We start from the raw sequence: 27,177 nt of genomic DNA, 5'->3' as shown, positions 1-27,177 counted from the left end.
CATTATTTTTTTCCTTAGAATCTTTTATTAAAGACCTTATAAATAAGTTCCTTGAGCTCATTAAAGGTAATGAGAGTTTTCTGTTAGAAACTGCATAAATACTTTTTGAACTCTGATGTCAATTTATTATGTCAAGATTCAAGAAGTTAGTAATAACAAGATGTGTTTTCGACTTTTCTTAAATCTTATCATCTACTATTAATCAATAACTCTGCATACTTTTAAGATTGTTCTCTTTAATCTCATATCATGTATTGAATTTCTTGTGGTTTACATCAAATCAATCTTATCATTAATACTAATTCATTGGTTTTTGCTTTAAACACAGAACAGTGTTTTGCTTGAATTCAAATTTTTATTCAGTTGCATTAACTTAAAATCTCATCAGTACTTCCAGTATTCTGCTCCTTCCTTCTCCTAGATCAAAAAAAAAGGATTGTTTTCAAGCATTTTTTTTGTGCAGAAACCCCAGAAGGTAAAATTGTTAGTCTACATAAATAACAATCTTAGGTTTTTTGTTTTAGATTTTACATCAGATTAGATAAAAGACGCTTACCAACAAATTTTTAGAGACGATGTTCTCACATACTATTCTGGTTCTAGTTATCCTAGAATAAACAAATTAAAAATACTAACAAAATTTATGGCTAGATTCCCATTAACAAAATGACATTTATTCACTATATATTTGGGCATCAATAGCAATGAATGAAAATTTATCGATCTAGAAGAAATAGAAATGAAAATTAGGAGTGCAAATGAAAATATACAATCTTACCTCCCAAGCCAAACTCTATTATTGATCATTGTTGATTGACTGTTGAGAAGCAATGATGAGTGGGCGATAGTCACTATGAAGCTGCTCACCTACCACAATATCCAGCTTAAAGCACAAAACTTCTGATGGTTCTTGCTAGAGTGCGTGATGCTAGCTTTCCAGCCAGATCCACTGGCAAAACAAATGCTTGCTGCTGAACAGAACGTGGAAGCTATACCATCAAATTAAAAGGCGATCACAAGGTTATTAGAATATGTTAATAACAAAAAATATTGGATTTGAGTTAATTGCAACAAAAGTCATGCATGTCATCTCAATCAGAATATAAGATCAAACATATACATTATATTGGCTGGATCATAACTTTTTAAATCAATATCTCTTGAATACCTCCAAAAAGACTGAAAGCAAGGGTAAAAGCTTCTCAAAAGAGTTTACTTGTTGAAGAACAATTATAGCCTCTTCCAATGTCTTTTGAACATTGTTTTCTTTGAATAGAGCATTCTCTTCTTCCTGGAACAAAGAAGAAATTATATAAATAAATATATGTTCACCCACCAATTCAATCAATTCAAAAGAACAACAAATTGCAGACAACATGATTCAACACAATGTTTAGTGTAAATTGGACTTACTGCACCATGGTTCATCTTTTGAGCAAATCCATTTGAGAACAATAGGATGAGGCGCTGCAAGGTTTTCAAGTTTTTTATGTCTTCATCCTCAACAAATTGTAAGGTAACTGGAGGAGCCACAGGCAAGTTTGCAATAGCAATAGATGCAGTTCTCTCAAATGCTGACCGATTAAGTGCATCAATACCCTACAATATAGCAATAGAATAAAAAATTGCCACAGGTTATGTGAGGTTTTTTCATTTTGTACATTCAGGCACTCACTCAACAATGCACAAATCATTGAATGCACATGAGAGATGCACACACACCTTGGCTAGCTCTTCAAGAAAAATTTCCCTCACAAAGTGACCCTGGAAATCAAGTATGGCATATATAATTTTCCATTTTATAAGTAAAAATATTTATGAGCAAAAAAATTCTCCAACTTATATAAAAATCCCACAGAATGCAAACTTCGATAAATAGCCATAAAACATAATCAGTAAGAAAATATCTTTCGTTTCCCACTACCTGCTCACTTAGGGTAAATGTAAGGATGCGATTCCGCAGCAGCACAGACTCGTCGTCAGTTTTTTTTGGTCTTGTTAAAGTGTCATCTGTTGTTGACCGTAAAGACTGACAACAAAAAGTATTTTAGACTACTTCCATTAATTCTTAATCATGAATTAGCAGTAATATAGGGCACATGTGTTTCAGACAAAGGAGCAAGACCACTCATATTGATACAACTAACCGATTTCTTGAACCAAGATACATCATTATCCTCTACTGTGTTAATTTAGAACACAGAACTTATCAAAAGATATCTAAGCATGCACTTGCTTGAAATTTTGAAGCTTCACCAGTATGAGAAGTGAATTATTCATAGTCAATATTTTGGGTAGCAAACTAACCTCAGAAACCAAAGATTCTAAACGATCAATCCTGAACGTACCATCCTGCCACATTGTAAATTATTGGCATATAGTAACACTGCTCAATATGCTTAAATTTTTTAAAATAATTTAGATAAAGAAGATAGGAAACCTTGTACAGAAGAGCTTGTAGTGCTGATCTGAGTTGAGGAGAATTGTCAGTGAGGATTTTACGTGCAATCCATGGATAAGAACTACTCAAGACCTTGTAGTTTGGGTCACCGGAAAGTGCAATGCCCTCCAGAACTGCCAAACTGAAACATTCATGAAAAATAATAAAGGTTAAACCAAGAGATTTCATAATCTAATTAAATTTGTCTCCTCTTTGTAGACAACATGATTTAGAGATTTGTGCCTTCTTACAAAAATAACACCAAACTTCAAGCTATTAATTCTGTAGTGTATGTCTTTCATTCATTTCGATTATATAACACAAATGTTACATCAATGTGTACTGCTCTTTAATCCAGTTAAGCTATTTACCAGTGCTATTTCATAATAGACCTGCCCAACGTACAGATATTATGAAATGAAGAAGTGAAGTGATTAGAGGTACATATCAGTTGATCTTGATGGTTTCCCTAGTTAAATAGCAGACCAAGAAACTAAGAATGCCAGCAATATTTTCTTCTTGAATAGAAGAGAGGCAGGCAACTAATAAATGGCAGAACGAATGAGTTTGAATTTTTCAATTGATATTTCATTCAAGTAATTTCAAATAACATGGTAAGCAGTGTGAAGATTCAATAACCAGATTAAATAGTGGAATGTAGTAGATCAGTTACACGTGAAGATACACATTGTAGCTAGAAAAGTAGACTAGAGATTGATGAATCTAGGGACACTAGGATAAGAGGTGAGATGCATAGACAACATTGGTGCTAAACAAAGTTACAGAAAAGAGGGAAACATTTGAAGTTTCCCAAACATAAAATTTCATAATTTTGGGAAAATGCAATTCATCATGTCTTTCATGTATTTCAAAAATCTAACAACAATGTTACGTCAATGTCTCCAATAATATTACTGTTCAACAAAGAAATCTTATTCAGGACTAAGATTTAGACAAAATAACCAGTGCCTTCCTAGTCATCTGTTTATTCAACTCATGAAGATGATCTGCTTCAGAATCTTCTTCATCTACTGCACATGGAGAATTTTTGCAATGGTTGGTGATCACAGCCATGGCATTGACATGAATAGAACCTATGCAAAGAGATGAAGATGTGTACAACCATCTAATAATGGACCTGCCAAAAGTAATCATTTCACATGAAACTCTATCAAGAATGCAACAATGTTAAACAGAATGATGAAGCCAAGTTTTAGTTTTTTTGATAGGTAATGAGCAGCCACCTAGATTAATTATTATTAGTTGAGATTAATTATTATTATTATTAGTTGAGATTAATTATTATTATTGTGTTAAACTAAAGTAAACTTGAACCCAAGACCTCCCAAATAAGAGGCTTACAAGTCACAAGTTACTGTTGTGTTGTAGGCTCTTGCTTGATGGAGCCAAGTTATTAGAGTTACGTATTAGTCAATCTATTGAGAGATGGTTTCCCAAATTAAATAGAGGACAAGTAACTAAGAATGCTAGCAATATTTTGCCTTGAACAGAAGAGAGGCAGGTAACTACAATACATGGCCAGAATGAATGAGAGGAACTTTCAATTGAAAATCCTTTTAAGTAATTTCAAATAACACGGGAAGCAGTGTGAAGTTTCAATAATCAGATTAAATAGATGGAATGTACCAGATCAGTTCCATGTGAAGACACGCATTGTAGCTAAAAAAGTAAAGTAGACATTGATGAATCTAGGCACACTAGGTTAAGAGGTGAGATGCTTAGACAACATTGGGGCTAATAAAAAAAACTTTAAACATGGAAACATTTGAAGTTTTCCAAAGACAAATTTCATAGTTTTAGGAAAATGCTACAGTCCATCTGATTATGTGTTAAAAAATGAGGAAGCCAAATATTCAAATTAAATTCAAACTGAATGTATGTTTATCCAAAACTTATGTTAAGAAAAATAAAGGATAATTTTAAATCACATCCAAATGCAATATGAAAAAACTATGCTGTCTGCATGGAACAGTTCCTTGTGCTCCAATAAAAAAGTTCTCCCAATATAAAAAAGAATACCTATCCTAGTAATTGTTAAGAACATTCAACTAGAAGTTGTCATGCATCTGAGGGCTGTAGTGAAGTGTTTCCCTGTTTTCTGAAAGGTAAGAAATGTGCATTAATACTGGTGGTAGCAATCACCTTCGAATAACTAGTGAGAAATATGAAGGTATCTGAAACTTGAATTTGTACCTACAAAACAGATTGATTAATGAAGTCATTATAAAATGTTTGTAGACTCCAAAAGTTATAAATGAAATTAAAGATTAAAAATAAATATTATATAATAATAATATAATAACTTCACACTCCTCAATCCCTAAACCATATAAAGGACTAGACTATGGTAGCTTTAACTGTGATTGGAATTCAGGCATAAACATTAACAGTGTGAAAATCATTTAAAGTGATAAAGCAAAGGAAGCATTTTGACTGATTATGCATATATTATCAATGCTGATAGTTATGCATAAATACATTGGACATGGAGACAAATAAGAATCCCAAGGATTATAACTAACCCTAGTTACAGCAGTTTAAACTAAGTCAGCTAGAAATATATGGGAATTACATAGCTATAACTTAGGCATGCAGGAATGTAAGAATAGTCAATATCTAACTTAATTAAATGAGAACACACATTAATTGAAATTTTAAAATCAAATCCTTCACATCCTAACAAGATAAATAACAGTGTATAACCCTGACATACATTGTCCGCCCTAAATTGCCTGACAAATCTCCAAAATTTATGTTTCGAACTCCCTTACTCACTGCATTCTGGAAAACATCTGCAGTAAAGCAGTTCAAGAGAAAGTAAATATTTATTCAGTCGCTTGGCTGATAACCAATATTACTTCAGTTTGGTGATTAAGCAATCCCTGAAATTTAAAAATTCCTATTAATTTTGCATCTCTTCAATTAAACTGACACTAAAGTTCATTTTAGTACATACCAAGTGGATCAAAACAAGAAATTTAAATAAGAAAATGAAAACAAATGCAGGTTATGTTTCTCTGAAAACAGTCAACTATTGTTAAAAATAAATATATAGGAAACACAAGAAAAATCTACCTGTCAAGGCTTTTGCAACATCACTCTTTTGAGCAGTTGGAGGAATCAGCCTATGACTCGAGAAAAACATCAAATGATCAAAAAGGGAAGATTAATTTTCAGAAGGGCCAAGACATCATAGCTACAACAAAACGTGCCAGAAACCTGCAAAATGGCTTACCCAAGAGTGACAAAATCTCTAGCCAAGTCATCAAATTCTTGGTTGACCAGGTGCAAACAAGCTTCGATTAGTCCTTCTCTTAAATCTTGGTTAAATTCACCCATCATTCCAAAATCTGGGAAAATGGACAGATTAATTCAGACTGAAAAGGATCAGTTAATGTGCCAAATTCATGTTGCACAGCTTCTTCTCATAAGTGATAGTAGCCAATATTAATATAGAGAAGTAAAACCTATTGATGTTATCAAATTAATTGATGATACAACGATTATTGATAATTTTAAAGAGATGGGCACTAGTGAATCCACACCTATATATGCCAATTTCCCATTATAGGTACGTAAAAGGTTGCCAGGATGTGGATCAGCATGATAAAATCCACATTCTAGTAACTGGGTCAAAGAGCAGTACACTCCCACCTGATGAAGTGATTAAAATTTGAAGTGAATGAACCATGTGATACCACATCATACAAAATAGACATCATCTGAAATAAAAAACTGGAACTAAACAATCCAAGTGTCCAGAAACAAATGCAGATACAGACACCATCTGAAACTAAGAATTGAACCTAAACTCTCTAATATCCTGTAGGATATTTAATGAAATTTCAATTCATACATCTAGAAACATTCCTTTTGTTATTTTTAAAGTCACCATTATTTGTTTACCTCCACTAGGTGAAGATCTTTTACTTCCGATAGTTTTTGACCCTGCACAGCACTGTAATCATTTTACCCGGCTAACAACATGAATTTGATCACTATTATATTGAAAATCCAAGTTATATTCAACTATTACTGTCAAGTTGTCAATGGAAGCCATATTTGCACCTCAACCCATTCCATAACAAGCACTCGACCACTTGATAGCTCCTTGTACATTTTTGGTACAACTACATCAGGCAATCTCCCAAATAGTTGTCTGTAAATAAAAGTAAGAACAAACTAAGAACGAAAATGTAAACCATAAAGTCATCCTCTATTAAATATGTTTAGTTGTTCATCCACCATTCAACCTAGCCATACACATAAATAACATAGTTATTTTCAGACCTACTTTCTTAATGGGATAGAACATCTGCAGTTCTTTAGAAACCATTCCATGCACCTTGAACTAGTTCCTACAATGTCCCATATACACTTGATGCTTAAAATACTTTGATAATCTTTCATATGAAGCTCAACTACTGCATGCTATTACTCATACCTTCCACCCATTTAAACTGATTACTTTGACGTTTCATAAAGATATCTGTGATATTTTAAACATTGATATGCAATTAAGAATTGTCAAAACTTATTCTTTTAAGTTTCTTGTTTCAAAAGTATTAACTTGATGTCCTTTTTCATTATCTTCAATTTGTGAAAAAGGTTGCCAAAGAACTCTCGGTAACCATAAAAATGATCATATATTTCAAATAGTTGCAGCAACCCAATACTGATTCATAATATGGAATTGAGCATGAACACAATAAAGGGGCTGCCAACTGTCTGGAAGTAAATAATTCATTAGAGATTTTCATGAAGAGAAATTTTTTATTAGGCTTGTTTACTAGGTCTCACAAATTTTTGAGCAGATATTCGAGAACTTAAACCTCCAATTTTTAGAAGCTTCGTCAGCAGATGTTTTCTGAATAAATAGAAAGCATACCATTTTATATAATTTTAAGAAACTTCTATCTATTGCTATGCAAAGAAACTCTATAAAATAACTTGCATAAGGTTAAATGGTATTAAAAAGGCTATCAATCATTGGTAGGATCACAGTCAATCAGTCATGGGATTGGCTAATGCAAATGTACTAAGACACATCAATTCAAGGTTAGGACATGAATCCAGGTCAACGGTGAGGTTTGTGAGGCCCTTGTCTCAATTCTCTGACTTGGCCTAGTCCAAGCTCAACTCTTGCCATGTCATTTCTGTTCCCCGCACCAAATTAATTTTTTAAAAAAAAGATTATCAAGATGTTAAAAGAAGAAATAAAGAACAAACTAAAATTCCACTTGGATTCAAATGACCTTTTAAACACTATTTCACTTTTACATTTTATATTTCCATTCCCACATGTTGGCTCCTGATTTAACAATTTTAAAAATAACCAAGAAACCAGACCAATACATCTAAGGTTAGCAAATTCCTATAATGGATGCACTTGACTGCACTTGACTGCAGTCTGCTTCTAACTAGTAGATTGCTCATGAGTAAGCTCAAGTCAAAGTTTGAATTGCAGGGAAAATGTGCACAGGAAGAGTGTACATAAGGGGTTGGCATTCTCTTTAACAGAATTTCAAGTATTTAGAAGAGATAAGTAGAATGAATTCTAGTAAGGTAGAATGTATTCTTGTACCTTCAGTCTTTGATAAAATCATTCTCTATTCCCCTTCATTCAATCTGCTCTTTTCTTCTTATTAATTTTAAATTTGAAAACTTTAAGCTAACAAAAAAAAAAACAAAGTTCTTATCATTTTCCTATCTCATTTTTTTATTTTAACTTTCAATTTCCGTAGTTTCTTCCTCCCTTAAGTCATTAGTTCTACTGTTTTTTAGTCTCTTAAATATAGGTTTTTAACTATTAATATTTTAAGGCTACAAAGGAAAAATCCCTCCTAGGGTCATAGCAATCTAGGTGTGAAGAACAAAAAAGTGTTTTGCAAGTATAATGATATTTTTTTTTTGTATTGGCATCAGTTGTCTAAAATACCACCTTGTTCACAAACTTGAATGTGGCACTGCAAGGTGCCAAAAGATTGAAATGGCCTGGGTGTTTCTTTGCCACATAGCCAAAATCGATTCCCCCCCCCCCCGTCTCTAACCTTCACAAGAAAAGATGAGTAACACCCATTGGACTGTAATACTTAACATTAATAGCAGTGACAGTTACATATGCATTTATATACCTGGTTAGAGAAACTGTATGTTTGTATAACAATATTTCTGCAAGTCGTATTAGACACAGATTCTTCCTGTTTGAACTTAGTAATGATTAACATACCATAGACTTAGAGAGAATAACTCGTTAATGTGCTTATATTAAAAAATGAATATATTACATAGAACTAGCAACAGACCCAACCTCATGATATGAAGAAGTTCCTTCAGCTCAAATGAGGGTGTATGTTGTAGCTTCAAAGTACCTGGTTACAAATGCACTTCCCACAACCCAGAATATCGTACTAGTCATGACCCTTGGTAGTTGGAGTGCACTTCAAACTTCAAGACCGTTTGATGGAGGCATCACGGCTGTCAATCTATGGGGATTTTGTACTATAGGCCTTCTGTTCGAACCAATCCTCCTATTCGCATTCGCACACTATTTTGTAACTTCGCATGGCATTTCTTCTTCGTGGCCTCCCTACATTAATTCCCTCCTTCACGTCCAGTCTGTTTGGATTCCCTACCACCCCTACAGTGTAACTGTCGTTATCCGGCATGCCAAGTGTTCCCCCCTGTCTACACATTCAGCGTACACTTCCACCTTGCTCGGTGATTCTATCTTCCTCCACAATGCATCCACCTCAACGTAGGGTTGCCACCTCTCTATATAAGAGAAAGTACCCTTATTTGTCTTGCTCCTCTCCTCTGGTTACCATTTGTAGTGCCATATCATCCGCTTACTCAAATTGGTCGACCCTCTAGGATGACTCTGGAAAGCCAACACTCTCAAACCAGTATGTCAGCTAGGCAAGGACATTACAGTCCCCCCCTCCCAAATTTGTTTATTCCCAAGCAGATTCAATCCAAATCATTGAAGCTCTACATAGGAGAAGGTTCCCTTATTTGTCTTGTTTTTCCCCTCTGGTTACCATTTGTAGTGCCATATCATCCGCTCACTCAAATTGGTCGACCCTCTTGGATGACTCTTGAAGGCCAACACTCTCAAACTGGTATGTCAGTTGAGCGAGGACATTACAGTACCCCCCTCCCAAATTTGTTTGTCCCCAAGCGGATTCAATCCAAATTATTGAAGTAGCTCTTCTCTTTCCCATGTTGCATCTTCGTGGGGAAGATTCTTCCACTGAACCAAATACTCCTTGATGACCCTCGTACGCAATACCCTCTCTCTCATTTCTATATCAATATCAATTTCCCTTCTTCATCAAGTGGGGGTAGCTCGAGAAAAGGTAGCCCATTAAGACCAATTGCCCTTTTAAGGTGCAACACATGAAACACGTTGTATACCTTTCTGTCCACAGGCAACTCCAACTCGTAAACCACCTCTCTGATGCGTTTGTTCATTCTAAATAGGCCATAGTATCGAGACCTCAACTTCTCTTTCTCACTCCTCTTAAGAGAGGATTGTCTATAGGGCTGGAACATGAGATACAACATATCCCCTATCACAAAGGAACGCTCAACCCTATGCTGATCTACATATTGTTTTTGTTGATTCTGAGCCTTCTACATGTTATCTCTTAGTGATTTCATGATGTGCTAAGTCTCTTGTAACCACTCCCTTGGCTTGGGTGTTCGACTATCACTGAAGAGCAAGTCTAAGAAATTTGGTGCATCATACTTGTACAGTGCCATGAAAGATGTCATCTTTATGGACATGTGGTGCATTGTGTTATAGCAGTATTCACCAAGATGTAATCACTTCACCCATCCCTTCTGTTGTTGAGCAACATAATTGCATAAATAACCTTCAAGCCATTTATTCACTATTTCTATTTGTCTATCTATTTGAGGATGATAACTAGTGCCTGGGGTGAGTTCAGTGCCACATGATTTGAAAAGTTCCTGCCAAAATGAGCTCATGAACCTGTTGTTCCAATCACTAACAATGGTTTGTGGTAACCCATGTAATCTGAAAATCTCCCTAAAAAAAAACTTCAGCCACCTAAATGTTGTGCGAGTGGATGCAATAGCTATAAAGTGAGCAAACTTGGTTAAGCAATCCACCACTACATAAATACAATCTCTACCTTGCACCCTGTGAAGCCTATAATGAAATCCATTGATATGCCATCCCACTTCCTCTCAGGAATGGGTAAGGGCTGTAATAAACCACCAGGCTAGGAGTATTCATGTTTATTTTGCTAGCAAACTGCACACTCTCTCACATGTTGCAAAACATCCATCTTGAGTCCTTTCCAAGAAAACCATTCTCTCACCTGCCTATATGTCTTAAATTATCCCTAATGTCCTATCATATGTCTTAAAGTATTCCTAATCTCCTGTCATAGGGGAGTCATGAAGATCTCTAAGGATCTTTTGCTTAATAGTAGAGTCGGTTACTAATCATATCATGTTCTTATACATGATCAATCCATTCAATACTGTATACCTCTCATCCTAAATATTACCATCTATGATTTCCACAGCCCAATCATCGTTAGCATAATCCGCCAAAATCAGCTCTCTCCAATCATCCAACAATGCCCCAATGGCACACGAGTGTGGTTTGCAAGATAAGGTGTCAGCAATTATGTTTTTCCTCCCTTTGACAAAACCTATATCAAAGTCATATGCTTGTAGCCTATTGACTCACTTTTGTTGCTTATCATTCAACTCTTGCTGCCCAAGGAAATGTTTCAAACTATTATGATATGTCTTGACCATAAACTTGTTGCTAACCAAGTATTGTCTAAATTTAGCCAAGGCATGCATGATGGCCAACATTTCCTTATCATAAATATTGTAACTCCGCTCAACCCCCCTCAACTTCCTGCTCTCGTAAGCAATCAGGTGTCTATCCTACATCAACACTGTCCCTACCCCTTCTCTTAAAGCATCACAATGTAACTCGAAGGGCTTAGTAAAATCAGGAGTGGCCAACATTGGGCAAGAGCTCATCTATTTCTTGGACCTATCAAAAAATTGTTGAGACCTATATGTCAACTCAAAAGCGTCCTTCCGAGTCAAATTGGTAAGGGGAGTTGCCACTTGTAAACAACCCTTCACAAAACACTGGTAAAATCCACACAATCCCATGAACCCTCGGAGGTGTGAAATGTTCTTGGGTGGAGGCCAATCCATAATAGCACAAATCTTCTCCGGATCTACTCGAACGCACTCTCCACTGATGATGTGGCCAAGATATAATAACTTTGACATGCCAAACTTGCACTTCAACATTTTTGCATACAATGATTCCCTCTCCAAGATGCTCAAAACAATGTCCAAGTGTTGCAAGTGTTCCTCCCATGTCGTGTTGTAAATGAGAATATAATCGAAGAAGATCAATACAAAACTCCTCAACTGATCCCTGAACGTCTTGTTCATACATGGCAAGAAAGTTGTTGTTGCATTGGTCAATCCAAAAGGCATGACAAAGAACTCGAAGTGCCCATAATGGCATTTGAAAAGCAGTCTTCTCCACATCCTCATCCCGAACTCTACTATGATGGTAGCCGGATCTCAAATCAACCTTTGAGAAGTAACATGCCCCACACAACTCACCAATCAACTCATCAATTCTGGGTATGGGGTATCAGTTCTTAATTGTGCGCTTATTAAGCTCCATGTAGTTTTTACACATCTGAAATGTCTCATCGTTCTTCTTGACTAATATCACTACTGAAGCAAAGGGACTTACTAGGCCTAATGTGACCCATTTCTAGAAGCTCCTTAATTACTTTCTCTATCTCATCTTTTTGTACCTCTTCAAATGCCTATAAGGTGTAATAATAACCGGTTTGGCTCCCTCCTCTAACTCAATCACATGCTCCATACCCATGTCTAGTGGTCTCCCTACTGGAATATCATCAAACACTTTAGTATGTTTGGTCAGCAAATCCTAAATTTGTGGTGGGTACTCATGCTTTTGCTGCATACTTTCCTTTGGCATCAACATCACTCCTGCTGCCCATTGCACCTGATCATGTTGCATTAGCCTCTCCATGCATCTTAAAGATATCACATTAAGACCCTTATCTGTAAGGGCTCTAATCACCACTTTCCTACCCTAATGCTTGAACTTCAGATCCATCCTATCCAAGTTGAAAGTGAATTCATGTAGAGTCTTCATCCAAGTCATGCCCAAAACGCAATAATAATCACTCATGGGAACCACATAAAATCAGCATGCCATATCATAATCTCCCATATGAAGAGGCATATCCTTCACTACCAAGGAGTTGAGAAGATGGTGTCCACAAGCCACCATGACTCTACAGCCTCTATGCATATCTGTCTGGAGCCCCAGTCTATCAAAAAGTCTCTCAGATATAAAATTATGTGCAACACCTGTATCTACCAGACTAATCACTCACTGCCCTTGAATACTACTCCTCACATGGAAGGTAATAGCTAGTTCATCGCTTGATAAGCGGGCTATAACGTTCTCCTCAACCACCTTGTCATCCGTACTCACCTCCCTTGTTTTTTTCACCTCCTGAATGGTTGTCATTTCCTTCTGATAACGATTCTTCTGCTGAAAAATATTCCATGTTGGCTGCCTTAGCTTTGAGAGGGCATTTGTGAGACAAATCCCATGGTTTACAATGAAAGCATAACTTTTTCCTTCTAAGTTCATTGAGTTGATCGCTGCCCAGCTTTTTAGCTTTAGCTTTTGGAGGTTGTTCTTTGTGGAAGAGCTTCTTATCTCTATCTCTAGATGTGGTTGGCTCCATGTCTCTTGCCTTTTTATAGGCTTGTTCCAGTGTAGTTGAACTAAGCAATTTGATCCATCCTCTTAATGGCTCTGTGAGGCCCTCCATAAAGAGCATTAAGAACCTACTAGGTGCTATATTCATCACTAGGGCTGCTAGCCTTTGAAATTCAGCTATGTAATAATCAACACTTGTCCATTGTTTCAACTGTGCTCTCTTTAAAGTGCAACTCAAGATCCTTGTTATCAAACCTTTCAATCAATGTTTTTGTGAAATCAATGTCTGAATTAATTTGGTTATGTGTCAAGGTGATCCTGCCATGATTCCATCACTCGTGCACAAGTCCCTCTAGGTGTAAGGCTACAAATTTGATTGCATCTTCTTTTGGCATAGGATTCAGCTAAAAATACATATCTAGCTTTTGGACCCAACCCTTGAAGTCATCTTACTTGTTCTGTCATAAGAAGGGAGGGAAAATTTGTTAATCTTTGTTAGCAACTCAGCATGCTGTCCTCTGTTGCCGACCCTTGGCATGTGTCTCATCCTTAAGTCCATGTAATCACATAGATTAATGCTCGAAACTTGTCTCCTTCAGCCGCCCACTATCTCATCAATTGGCCTTGTACATCCTGTAATTGCAACTCTTGCCCTTGCTAAACTTGAACTCTAGGAGGGAAATTTGGAATGCTTGGTCTTGAGCAATTAGTCCTTGCTGGTCTAGTTATTTTGCCAAAATTATCAGCCACTCTTTTTCCCCCATTTGGTCCATTTTGGTCAACCTACTGGTCTATATTATTCACTGCATTACCCCTTCCATTGTTATCCATATTTTGTCCTCCGTTGATTCCCCCATTCTCGTTCACTACACCATTAAGCCCATTGTTATTTGCAGCATTATCAGCATCTATGTTTAGATTTAACCCCATTTGCCTCACTATCATTTGCATCGTGAGTTCGATTAGCCGCTCTTGTCATTGCGCTCTTTGTTCAGCCAACACATTCTCTTGGTTAATGGTTTCTATCAATTGTCTGAACATGCATACCTCATTGTGCTCTGCATTTCTTTCACCCATATTTTCAAATATAGCTTCCTTGAAATCTATATCACCGGGTTCTATTTCCACCTACAATGAAGTTTCACTCTCAAATTCTTGGTCACTTTGACTCCTAACCTATTAGGTTGGTGTATTTCATAAGTTGTAATTGGCCCTCTTCATCCTTCAACAACATTGTTGCAACCAGTCACAACGAACTCCACAAGATGGAGAATCTTAAATCTCTAATACCCTAAAATGGCCTAGGTGTCTCTTTACCACTTAGCCAAAATTGATTCCCCCCTCTAACCTTCGCCAAAAAAGATGAGTAACACCAACAGGACTGTAATACTTAACATTAATAGCAGTGATAGTTACATATGCATTCATATACCCAGTTAGAGCAACTAAATGGATGTATAATAGGTGGTTCCGCAAATCATATTACATACAAATTCTTCCTGTTTGAACTTACTAATGATTAACATACCACGGACTTAGAGAGAAAAACTCGTTAATGTGCTTGTATTAAACAATGAACATATTACATAGAACTGGCAATAGATCCAACCTGGTGATATGAAGAAGTTCCTTCAGCTCGAATGAGGGCTTTTGCTATAGCTTTAATGTACCTGATTACCAACATGCTTCCCACAACCCGCAATATCATACCAGTCATGACCCTTGATAGCTAGAGTGCACCTCAAACCTCAAGACCGTCCGATGGAGGCATCAAGTTTGTTAGTCTATGGGGATTTCGTCCCACAAGTCCCATTGACTTTTGTTTGAACCAATGTTCCCATTCGCATTCGCACACTATTTTGTAACTTCGCATGACATTTCTTCTTAGTAGCCTCCCTACATAAACTCCCTCTTTCATGTCCAATCTGTTTGGATTCTCTACCGCCCTTGTAGCATAACTATCATTATCTGGCATGCCAAGTGTTCCCCCTTGTCTGCACATTCCGTGTACACTTCCACCTTGCTCGGTGATTCTGTCTTCCTCCACAATACATCCACCTCAACACACGGTTGCCACCTCTCCGCATTGGACAAAGTCCTCTTATTTGTCTTGTTCCTCCCCTCTAGTTACCATTTGTAGCACCATGTCATCTGCTCACTCAGATTAGTCGACCCTCTAGGATGACTCTCTAAGGCCAACACTCTCAAACCGATAAGTCCGTTGGGTGGGGACATTACAAAGATTGAACCAAAGGTTGTATGGAAGGTGTACAACTAAATTGCAAGCTTCCAAGACAAGAAAGAGCAAAGGGTAAGGTGATACCAGTAAATAGTTTTCTTTTGTATTCCTTGTTGGCTGAATATTTTGTAAGTCACTAAAGAATATAACTAAACAAAATTATGACTTTAGGCAACACTATGGTGAGATAAATCTCTCCTCACAGTAAAAGGGAAAGCTCCCTTCTTACTGCATATCCATATTCTTTGTTTTTACTTAGGCTAAATCAAGTACATGTGACCTTATAAAATGGCATTGAAGTTATAAAATGTGATGGAATTAATTAATCTATTGGTGGTCCTACACCATACTCCCGGATTTGAAAACTTTCCATGTCTCATGGAAATGTGTTGGAATGAATTTTGCAAACACAAAACTCTACCTCTTTATTTTCTTTCTTCCATTTCTTCAAATTGAGACTGTTGTTAGTGAAAGTTGTGATGGCTGCCTCCATGGTACTGAACCAATCCACTAATCCACTCCTCTAGTGTTGCATCTCACATACAAACAACAACTTTGCCTCATCTAGAACTCCTTTCCATGCCTCTCCCCAAGACTTTTGGCAAACAACTTGGACCATCTCTTATGGCCCCTTGGTAGACCTCGATGTTCACCTCTTGCAGCGAGTGAACAAATACCTAAAACCATGAAACTCAATAACAAGAATCAATTCTCAAAAGCTTTCTTCGTCCAAAATCTTTTGGTGAGCTCTAATACCAAAAATGATGTAGAGGTATCAACATTGGAACTCTTCTTAAAGAATTAAACACTAAAGGGACTCAACACTAGATTCATTTGTACATCTTTCGAAGTGAGCTCTTATTTCAATTCCAATCAGCATTTCTCCTTATGATAAAACAATAAGTTAAGAGGCATACCTGTTGTCCTACATTTTTTCACCAAAAAATGTTGGTAATAGCACGAAACTTTTTCAAGCTAATTTCACATTTCTCTAAGCTTGAATTTGATATTCAATTGCTTAATGTTGATCAATCAATCCATTTCAATTTGTATATCAAATCTTTTTACTGAAGGCTTTAGTCAAGTCTTTTTCATTTTGCTTTCTGTCGAGCCTTTGCTTGATTTTTGAAGCCTTTATCGTCCGTTCTTTGCTTTTGAGTTTGCGTTTGTTGATTTTTTGTCTTTTGGTTTTGCTCATGTCATGCCTTTCACTATTCCCTTCGATTCGGTCTAACTTAGAGCTCAATCGAAGTTGTCAGTCAAGAGATATGCCCGTTGTAATGCCTCAAAAGTGAACCTTTTTGGTGGTATAGCACGAATTAAAAATATGATGTTATATTTTTAATTTGACTTTCATTTTTTAACAAATATAACTTATATTCACTTTTTTTTATATATTTTGAAGTTACTTTAAATTTTTAACTTAAAGTGACTATAGTGCACTTTATGTTATAATTTTAAGTTGAGTTACTTTTTAATTTTTCACTTAAAGTAACTATATAACTATGTAGTTCTAGTTTAATTTTTTTATTTTTAAATCAAATGCTTATTTAAATGTTACTTTGTAAATAATGTTTATATATTATATTTTTAAATATGATAGATAAATATTGTTTATGGCCCATTTAGTAACATTTTTATAAATTTAAGTGAATGAAATGGCTTAAACTCACCAAAAGTGGACATTTTACATGTCACTACATATAAAGTTCATTTTGGTGGACCTTTTTGATGTCATTACATCAAAAGGCTATCATAAGTGGACCTTTTTGATGCTTTTATATCTAGAATGTGAGATGTATTTTAAAACATGCATCCTCCTCCAAAAGGTCCGATTTTGCTTGTATGCACATTTTAAAACATGCATCCTCCTTTAAAAAGTGTGATTATACTTGTATGTACATTTTAAAATATGTTCTTGACTCCAAAAGGTCTGATTTTATACTAAGACATGTTTTAATATATGCTATGGCCTCCAAAAAGTCCAATTTTGAAAGTCCGATTTTGAAGAACTCCATGTTTTTGCCCTCCAAGAACTCGATTTTGATCATAAGGAGATTTTTTTGATGGATTTACATGAAATCTTTTCCATTCGAGGCGCTTTTGGTGGGCAATGAGTTTTCTTGCATTCAACATGGATTTAACAAGCTAAAAAAATGTTTTTGGAAGCTTCAACGTAGGGCACGTTTTTGAAGAAATCAGCAAATAAATCCATATTTGGTCCATGTTTTTGCTCCATTCCAAATCGGTTTGGCTTTATTTGGTGTTTGCATGGCATCTTGGTGCATATTTTGGTGTTTAAATACCAAATCGATTTGATCTTGCATCTTGATGAAAAACGTTTTTCACCAACAACGTCCCAAGCATGAACATCTCAAAAATGTTGGATTTTGGAGCATTCTTAGGGCACATTTTGGCATCTTTCAACAACTTCTCCTTGTTTGCTGCCCTCGTCAATTCGAAATTGTAAAAAGTTGAAAGATTCAAATGTTTTTGGAGAATTTTTAACCTTTGGAGCATCTTTCTCCTTCATTTTTGGCACTTAATCTTCATGTAAGTGGACTCTTTCTTTCTTGCTATTTAATTTGTGCTTATCTTATTGATTTTATGCACGTATTTGCTTGATGATTGCCACTTGTTGAAATCTTTGCCATGAAAAGTACATTTTCTCTTTAAAATTGAAGAAATTGTTCATTTTCATGTTTTTGGTTCTTTCCCAAGTTCCAATTTCGAATTTAAGTGTTTAAGTGTTATGCATCTTGGCATGTTTGAGTCACTTTCCAAAGGTACATTTTTCTTTGTGTTTTTGTCTTTTGTGTTTGCTTGCCAGTTTTCTCCACTTTAGAGAAGTCACAAATTCTTTCCCAAGAGCTTGTTGTTGCTTCACCTCATGCGAAAGCATCATCACGTTCCATATTTCGTTTCCGTGTCACAACACCTCACCTCTCACTCAACGAATGCAATTACATGTTTTCCATCTCATTCACCATCTACACATGCATGTAATCTCATTTTCCGTTTCCATTTTAACTCATCTCACTTTTCGCATCCATTCACATGATGTGATTACACAAAATGCCTTACATGTAATTGCATCCAAAAGCTCCGATTTTGATTAAAAGTCACGTTTTGAAAAGTGAAAAAGATGTCATTTTCATCTCCCATGTACTTTGACTTCCCCTTTTCACCAAAAGTGTCTATAAAATTCATTATCCCTCTTCCATTTTCCATTTCTGTCCCTCCATATGCATTTGCACCTCCATAAGCAAATACATGTTTTCGCATCTTTCCATGCTTTCCATCTCATCCTCCATTCACACATACATTTGAAATGCATCCTCCACTTGCATTCACATCTCGTCTCACCTTTCATCTCCCGTTACATGTATTCATTTTTTATGCAATAATGCCTTGAAAACATTAAGTCACTTTCGAAATCAGCAATCTCCATTTGCATGCATTCCCATGCGTTCCACCATCACACATTCTCATTTCATTCCATTTAATTCCATCTTCCATATTTTCGCTTTCATAACACTTCATTCCGCATTCCGTTCATTTCATTTTCATCCATTGCATATGCATATGATTTCTTCGAGATCATTTCGTTGGATCTACCAAGTCACCAATTTGTTTCCAAATCTTTGTTAATCACAAATCAACTTGTATGGCAATTCCATGTGATGATGTATTTATGCTTTGGGATTTTTGTGTTGCAATACAAGCACAAGAAATGTCCTCACCAGCAAAATCCAAAGGCAAAATGAAATATCAATATGATAAAGAATTGGCTCATGCAGCTCCTTCATCAGTCATATCTATTCTGGATAACGTGATGGACACAGATTGGTCATGTGGATGTGGCTAATTTTCTACAGAGAGTTGAAACTCCAGTTGTTCAAGAAATGAAGTGTATCAAGAGAAGCAACATTCACCTGGTGTCTACGTTTCATATAGTGGCCATAGAACCTGATTTCATTCTCGGATGTGCACGGCAACTTACTTTAAAGACGAAGACTATCAAAGACGTTGATGGCAAGGTTATCATTAGCCTTGATCTTGAGGTCATTGACTAAATCTTCAAGGTTCCACATAAAGCAGAATGTGCAGATTTGACCAAAGAATCATCTTTGGCATGTTGGAATGGGCAAAAGGATGATTATCAGAAGTATGTCAACCTTTACTGGTTAGACAATAAAAGAAGCAACTTCTCTAGATGGCCAAAGATTGTTCATCGCTCTAACTTCAAGCAAGAATATAAGGATCTCATCATCCTTCTCAAAAGAATTTGTGGCCTTAAAGATTCTATGGATTTCAAGTCATGGATGCATAAGTTCATGTTTCAAATCATAGAGAATACAGAACACATCTTTTGAGGAGAGCTCATCAGCACTGCACTTTCCCAGTAGATAGGCAACGTGGAAAATTTGGTACGCTTCTACATGAATTCTTACCTTGTTTACATTGTTGTTGTCATGGGATCTTTCTCTAGTCTTTCTACCAAGGGAGATCATCTTTAGGTTCCTGTTTGGGATTACTGTGACCAAATCGCTTTGGCAAATAGTAAATTTCATTATAGAAGAGTCCAAGATGCTTTCTTTGGGCATTTCTGATGCTTGTTCAATAAAGAGTTATTAGTCAAAAGAGTATCTGATGCAACATGGGAGAAGGTGACTCAATACGGTTGTATTTTCATTCAGTTTTCCACTTTCATATACTTGAGAGTTGGATATTTCAAAGGCGAGTCATATACCTTACCTAGGTATGCTATAGATCAAACCATCTTGATGGAGCTAGCTAGACAACTCATGGACGTGCAGAGTGATCAGCATACTATGCATAGGCCTGGTTTCGGCATTACCTCAGCTAAAACTTTGGCTATTGGCAACTATTTAATCATTTATGTGCCTAAAGCAAAGAACATGGAAGCAGAATTGCAATTAATCACCTTGAAGAAGTTCAAGGCCAAATTTGACTTTGACTATCGAGAGATGAATTCTCAAATGAAAAGAGCTTACACTCATGTTCATCGCATCAAGGACATCTGGATTGATATGAGGACAAAACTTGACACCATGAAGATGGACTACTGCAGATTAACCCTGCAGCAGATAATTGATCTTAACATGTTGGAGATTCCTTTAGATTTTCAAGTTCAAGATGGTGGCAACATACTTGATCCGGAGTTTCATCAAGCTGGCATTGATAAGTGTTACATCCCAAATTTTTTCCTAATTTTTAATTTAATCATAACTATTAGTTTAACAAATTATTTCTTTTCATGATCATGTGAAATGAGTTAGTTATATATGTTGTACCGACTGTTAACGAATTATTTCTTTTCATGATCATGTCAAATGAGTTAGTTATTTATATACGTTGTACCAACTATTCACAAATTATTTCTTTTCATAATCATGTGAAATGAGTTAGTTATTTATAGATGATGAAATTATCAGTAACCTATAACTTATATTCGATGACTAGCAGTTGTTTGATTTGAATTAACGATCAATATATTTTTTAATTAATGTTTTGGTGAGAATGTTTTGCTTGGGTGATTGCAAGAGAAGATTGAAGAGTGGGGAAGCATTGCTAAACAGGATCATCAGAATGGGATAGTCCTTTGGTTCAGTCATCAGGATGGACAGGTATGACGTAAGACTCCTTTGGAAAGGATACGAAGACTTGTCCACAGGTTACATTATAGGACTGCATGAGCTATTAGGGAAACAATATAACAAAAACATAAAATAATTTAAATTAAAATATAATTCATACCTTTAGAAATTTATTATTAAATTTTCTTATTTTATCATTATAATAAACACTTAAACATGATCACATAAATATAAAAATGAAATGGCACTGATAAATTATAATAATATAATCCAATGATACCACTTTATCAATATACTCACGTGAACGTATATAAGAGCATATTATAATAATAAAATAAAGTTTATAACTCTTCCTTATTTCTTTTCCCTCTTTAATTCTTTTCTTGTTAAATCAAATCCATGTTTGTATTCGAATAATCATCTTGGTAATCAATAGAAGCTGAGGAGACTCGGCTAAGTCTTTAAGAAGCCATGATCGACTTAGACGGATCATCCCCTCATCCTCATTTCTTTCTATCCTCTCCTATCTCTATCTGTCACATTTCATACTGAGCCAAGTTGGACGTTCATAGCCAAATACGTTCCAGCATTACTCATCCCGATTTCTTGAATTTTCCTTAATACTACCGGCGATTGAAGTCTGGGAATAAGTCTTGAGTTAGCAGGTGAACAGGAGTTCCGGCCAGGGCAAGAAGAGCCACAATCTGCTCACAGGTCACAAGTCTCGTTTTACTTATTCCAAAATTGAATACTATAGAAGCTTTGTAAATCATGATTCGATTTTCATTGAGTTTAATATCTCTTTTTAGTCAATACATAATGATAGCACTGAGAATAAATCAAATATGTTTTTCAACCCTTTTTCTTTTCTAATTGAGTATCTATCCATAGCCAGCTAGGCTTAGTAGTTTGAGATCAATATATTATACTAGTTGTTGGCTTCCTGAAGTGCATAAGAGATTATTCATCGAGAATCCTTGAGAATACATCATTTATGAATTTAAATGGTAGTTGTATAAAACTTGATTGATTATGTGAATCAACATCAATGCACATGCTATCATGATTTTTCGAACATATTCAAAATACTTCTAACACCGAGGAATTCGCCCGCAAGATGCCAAAGAATTGGTGAAGAGGTGTAAGCTCATAATCTTATGGACACCTAGGAATTCAACCAACATAGAAGCCATGGAATGGTAAAGAGGTGGAAACAATCCTGCAAGAACAAATAATGAAATCAGATTTGAATATTTAAATAATAAGTAATAGCTCATGCATGTCCCGGTAATGGAATCTGTTGTCAAGTCGAGTGGTGGTGATCGGGTTCACAAACCAAACTGAAATCCTTGGCCAAGGTAGTTTATAGGCATATGTGCCAATCTTGAGATCACTTCTTTGTCCGTAGATGTCAGTTATATAGGTATAACTGATGAGGCACTCAAACCACTGGGTAGCTCGGATGGCTGAACTGATGAACATCCCAAGTCCAATCTCGAGGTAGCGAAGGTCATTCTAATAAGTTAGGATGTGTGGGGATAAGTATGTTTAGAGGTTGGGAGGTTAAGCCTATGTCAATGCTTCTCCTCTCACCAATATCGAGGCTTGAACAACAAGATAAAGAGATTCTTCCGTTATTAATGTATGTTTCTTTTACACTTTTACTTTTATCCATTGAAAGAATAATTAGACAGTTTAGATAAAGTAAATATTGACATTTACATTGAATAAATATTTCAGTTGATTTAATCAGTTAAGAAAGTTAGTCGTTACTTTATTTTCAACTAAATATGTTATCAGTTAGAAATGGATAAATTGTTAGCAATGTATTTATACATTTTTATTTATTTTGATCCCGATATATAAGATGAATGTGAAACACAGTTAGATTAGAAACAATTACTTTTATCATAGTTATATTCAATTAATGGAAGTCATTGTCATGTCAAATGGAATTAGTTATTAAATCAGATTATTAGGAGATTTAAATTGGTTATGAAAATTCATTTGTTATATATGCTATCAGAGCGTTGGGTTTGACACTGAACCTAAGGCAAACTACCTTCTATGAAAACCTGAAAGTTCTAGACTAATTGCACAAGATGCAAATACGAAAAAACTCCCCGCAAGAAGACTCGACATCCTATTTTGCCTTATTTAATTAAAAACATGCCAAAATATGACTACACCTGTTGCTCCATGCCCCAAGATAACAAAACTCTGAATCAAGCAATACAATGGATGAAGAAAGAAAGAGTCAAATGGACTCCTGCTAGTAAGGCAACATATAGGAACAAGCGGATTCAAAATTGGAATGCTCGACATAGCAATCCTCTTTTGCAATTCCACAGATCCTAGATGGTACGAGATATGTACCAATCTGAGCCAAAATTAAGTGTTGTAAAGCAGGATTAATTAATTTTGATGTAAACATCCTCAATAGAGGGAATTTTGTAAATAAGGTTGCTCTAAGTGAAGCAACAAAGTATTAAGTTAATTAAGTTATTAATTCATGCGATTCATGTATTTGCAAGACTTTTTCTTTTGTTGGGAAAAAATTTTCTTTTTCCTACTTAATTGACACAAATTTGTAAATTAACAGTGAAAACAATAAATATAAAATGAATAGCAACAAGAACATTGCGGATCAAGGCATAATTCGTGAGAACACTCAATCTTCTAATGACTTGTTACTTCAGATCTTGCAAGAAACACAACTGAAGTTGGAAAACATGGAAAGAAGAATGAATGAAATGACAGACCAAATGGGGCAGAACCGCGAGGTAACTCAATCCTCACCACCTCTTAGAGCGGAGACAGAAGTCTCTAAGCATAACAAGAAAACCTCCTCACCCAAACAATCAGAGAAACAAAAGAAACAAGAAATAGTGGCTGATCTATCAGCAGATATTAAGAAAATCAAACCACCCAAGCTTTTAGGTTCTGAGTCCGGGGAGGAAGCAAAAGCTTGGTTAACTGAGATGGAACAATATTTTGAAATTAGGAATTTCTATGAAACTTCGAAAACAATTTGGGGAATATATCATTTTACTAGAGAAGTTGCAACCTAGTGAGGAACCACCAAAGTTGAGCATAACATAAAAACCACTGAGATCACTTGGAAAAAATTTGTAACCATTTTCAAAAATCGCTAGCTGCCTCAAACCTTTTATGATCAGAAACTTTTAGACTTCCAAAACTTAAAGCAAGGAGACATGTCAATACATAAGTACTAGGAGAAGTTCATATGACTATTAAAATATGTAACACCGTATTAGCAAGATACCAATCTGAAAGTAAGAAAATTCATTATGGGTTTGAACGGTAGGATAGGAGGAGCTATTGATGTTCTCGCTCCTCAAACCATGGAGGAAGCTCTAGAGAAGGCTGTTCGGCAAGAACATAAGATCAGGAAGGATGACTCCATCTGAGACAATAAGAGAAAAACAACCTGGAATTCAGAGGGTGCTGATTTTGGATCCTAGAAAAGACAATTTAAGGATTACAAGTATAGTAAACCAGAGTCAAAGGCAATGGGGTTTGGGATGTTAAAAGCAATTTCAATACAAATAAAAATAACAAGAATAATGAAAAGAAGGGACCATTTGGAGGATGTTTTACCTGTGGTGGAGATCATTATGCTAGTAAGTGCCCCAATAAACCCAACGCCAACAGGCACAACTAACACCTCTACCGCAACAACAAGAAGTCTTTCAGCAGAGTATTCATGCAGCCCTGGATAATAGGCAAGCAGAACAATAGATAAGCCCCATTGAAACTCCAGGTAAGATCTATGGAAACCATGTGTTCATTTTAATTGATACTGGAGCTTCTAAATGTTTTATATCACCTAGACTGTTAAGTAGGTTTCAAAAAAGATCTAGCTTTATGGCAAAACCATGGACAGTCGAGTATGCTGATCAGTCAAGGGTTGAGGTAGAGCAATGTTTGTTTGAATCTCAGGTTGACTTTCCAAATTTTTCAATGGAATAAATTTGTATGTAGCACCTCTGGGGTCTTATGACATTATCATGGGAATCAATTAGTTCAATGAACATAAGGCCAAGGTAGATTGTCTTGCCAAAACTATAAGTTGTGTGGATGATAGAGGTAGACCAACAAGCATTACAGGGATTAAACATGAAATTAGATCAAAACAGATTTCTGCAATGCAACTTAAAAGATATAGAAGAAAGGGCTGTGAGATTTTTGCAGTCAGGATTGAGGATACAAGGGAACCTAAAACCACCACTTATGGAGATGACTATATTTATGAAGATGGAGAAATCAAAGAAAAGTTAAAAGAATCTTTCAAGGAAAAATATCCCTACTTAAAGAATTATCAAGATGTATTTTCTGAAGAACTTCCTAGACTGCCCCCTTTCCAAGCATTTGATTTCAACATAGACTTGATACGACGAGCAGAACCCATATCTTGGGCACCATATAGGATGACAACTATAGAATTAATGGAATCACATATCCAACTTCAGGACATGTTAGATAAGAAACTGATCCAGCATTGCAGAATTTCAGAGACTCTGTTTTGGTCACAGACATTTCCGAAAGAAGACGGGTAGTGCTCTTCATGGACGGACTGACAAAACCTTTGAAAGGTTGGGTAAAGGGGTTCAATCCTGCCACCTTGTTGAAAGCAATCAATAAAGCATGGAGTATGGCATCATCATCGGCATCATCCTCTTGAAGTTACATCCTAAAACGCCGACATTTCCGAGGGACAAACCTCCGCCCAAGAAGCCGACGTCAGATGAAGCTACCAGATAGGAACTCCGAAGGAAGAAATTGTGTTTCAATTGCAAGCGACCTTGGGAGCTTGGCCACCGATGCCTTGGGAAAGGGGAAGATCCACTACATTGAGGTCGTGTTCGATGATGAGGACGAACAGGAAGAAATGCCGCCTGAAGATAACCAACCCCACAATGACACCAACATCAATTTAAACCGTATGGAGAGAATTGCTACTTTGGTACAACGCAAAGGAACCATTGCCTTGGCCGGTAGCCCAAGGTGCACGGTTTTTTGTGTACGGGGTACCCTTCAAGGACAAAGGGTTACGATGATGTTGGATAGTGGAACTACTCTAAATTTCATAAACTCATCCTTGGTAAAACGAAGAAGTCTACCTACGGAGGTGCATGTAGGCTTTTAGGTCAAGGTCGCTGCAGGGAATTTTCTGCCCTGCACACACCTTGTTCCTCAATTGAGTATCACAATGGTGAATCACACGGTGACTAAGGACTTCTTCATAGTGGACCTGGCCGATGTGGAAGTTATTCTTGGCATACAGTGGATGGAGACCCTTGATGAATACACTGAGAGTTTCAAATGGATGGACTTCACTTTTGTTGTTGACGAAAAGAAGGTTGTCCTCCGAGGAATGACATATGAAGGTCCAAAAGAAGTTTTTGCACATCGGATGGAGGCAATTTTTCGGCACAATGACGTTGCGTGGGCTGCGCATTGTTTCATCTCGGCAGAACCTATAAAGGGGCGTTAAACACCTCCACAGGATGATGAACTTAGGATATTTTAAGTAGACATGATAAAGTTTTCATGGATATTCCTCCTGGCATACCACCTCATCGAGGATTTGAACACACTATCGAATTGGAATCAGGGGCAAAGCCGACCATAACCACATCGTACCGCCATCCCAAGAAATTCAAAAATGAGATTGAAAGGACGATTTAGGAATCGCTAGAGAAAGGATGGATCCGTCCCAGTTCTAGCCCATTCGCGTCATCTATGGTCTTGGTCAAAAAGGACGGGATGATGCGCATGTGTGTGGACTATCGCGCATTGAACAAAACAAAATAAAGAACAGATATCCCATTCCAAGGATAGATGAGTTGCTGGATGAATTGCATGGCGCTGTCTATTTCTCAAAAATAGATCTTTGTTCCGGATACCATTAGAACTGCATAAGGGAGGAAGATGTGCAGAAGACGGCTTTCCGTTGTCACTACGGACATTATGAATTTTTGGTCATGCCATTCGGATTGACCAATGCACCTACCACATTTCAATCATGCATGAATCACATCTTCAACAA

The 27,177-nt window shown here is 36.3% G+C and overlaps 1 protein-coding gene across 5 annotated transcripts in view; it reads right to left on the bottom strand.

Moving 5' to 3' along the window:
* The window catches only part of LOC149536317 (Protein kinase superfamily protein), a 252,316-nt gene that overhangs the window by 36,646 nt on the left and 188,493 nt on the right, over nt 1-27,177 (bottom strand). For 3 of the 5 annotated variants that reach the window (XM_089803147.1, XM_089803148.1, XM_089803151.1), the window contains 14 exons: nt 6,530-6,620; nt 6,368-6,409; nt 6,007-6,115; nt 5,697-5,811; nt 5,537-5,586; nt 5,175-5,253; nt 4,604-4,654; nt 2,441-2,582; nt 2,308-2,352; nt 1,925-2,029; nt 1,723-1,764; nt 1,414-1,599; nt 1,169-1,291; nt 779-989 (listed from right to left, as the gene is read on the bottom strand). In XM_089803147.1, coding sequence (XP_089659273.1) covers nt 885-989; nt 1,169-1,291; nt 1,414-1,599; nt 1,723-1,764; nt 1,925-2,029; nt 2,308-2,352; nt 2,441-2,582; nt 4,604-4,654; nt 5,175-5,253; nt 5,537-5,586; nt 5,697-5,811; nt 6,007-6,115; nt 6,368-6,409; nt 6,530-6,620 — 1,285 coding nt within the window. In that variant the 3' untranslated portion in view covers nt 779-884. The remainder of the gene's footprint in view (nt 1-778; nt 990-1,168; nt 1,292-1,413; nt 1,600-1,722; nt 1,765-1,924; nt 2,030-2,307; nt 2,353-2,440; nt 2,583-4,603; nt 4,655-5,174; nt 5,254-5,536; nt 5,587-5,696; nt 5,812-6,006; nt 6,116-6,367; nt 6,410-6,529; nt 6,621-27,177) is intronic. The other 2 variants (XM_089803150.1, XM_089803149.1) reach the window with 2 other exon arrangements.

The sequence above is a fragment of the Cupressus sempervirens genome, chromosome 10 (genome assembly GCF_028749045.1).
Source record: "Cupressus sempervirens isolate cs-2001-9-10 chromosome 10, ASM2874904v1, whole genome shotgun sequence".
NCBI lineage: Eukaryota > Viridiplantae > Streptophyta > Pinopsida > Cupressales > Cupressaceae > Cupressus > Cupressus sempervirens.
This window is presented reverse-complemented; position numbering and strand designations above follow the sequence as displayed.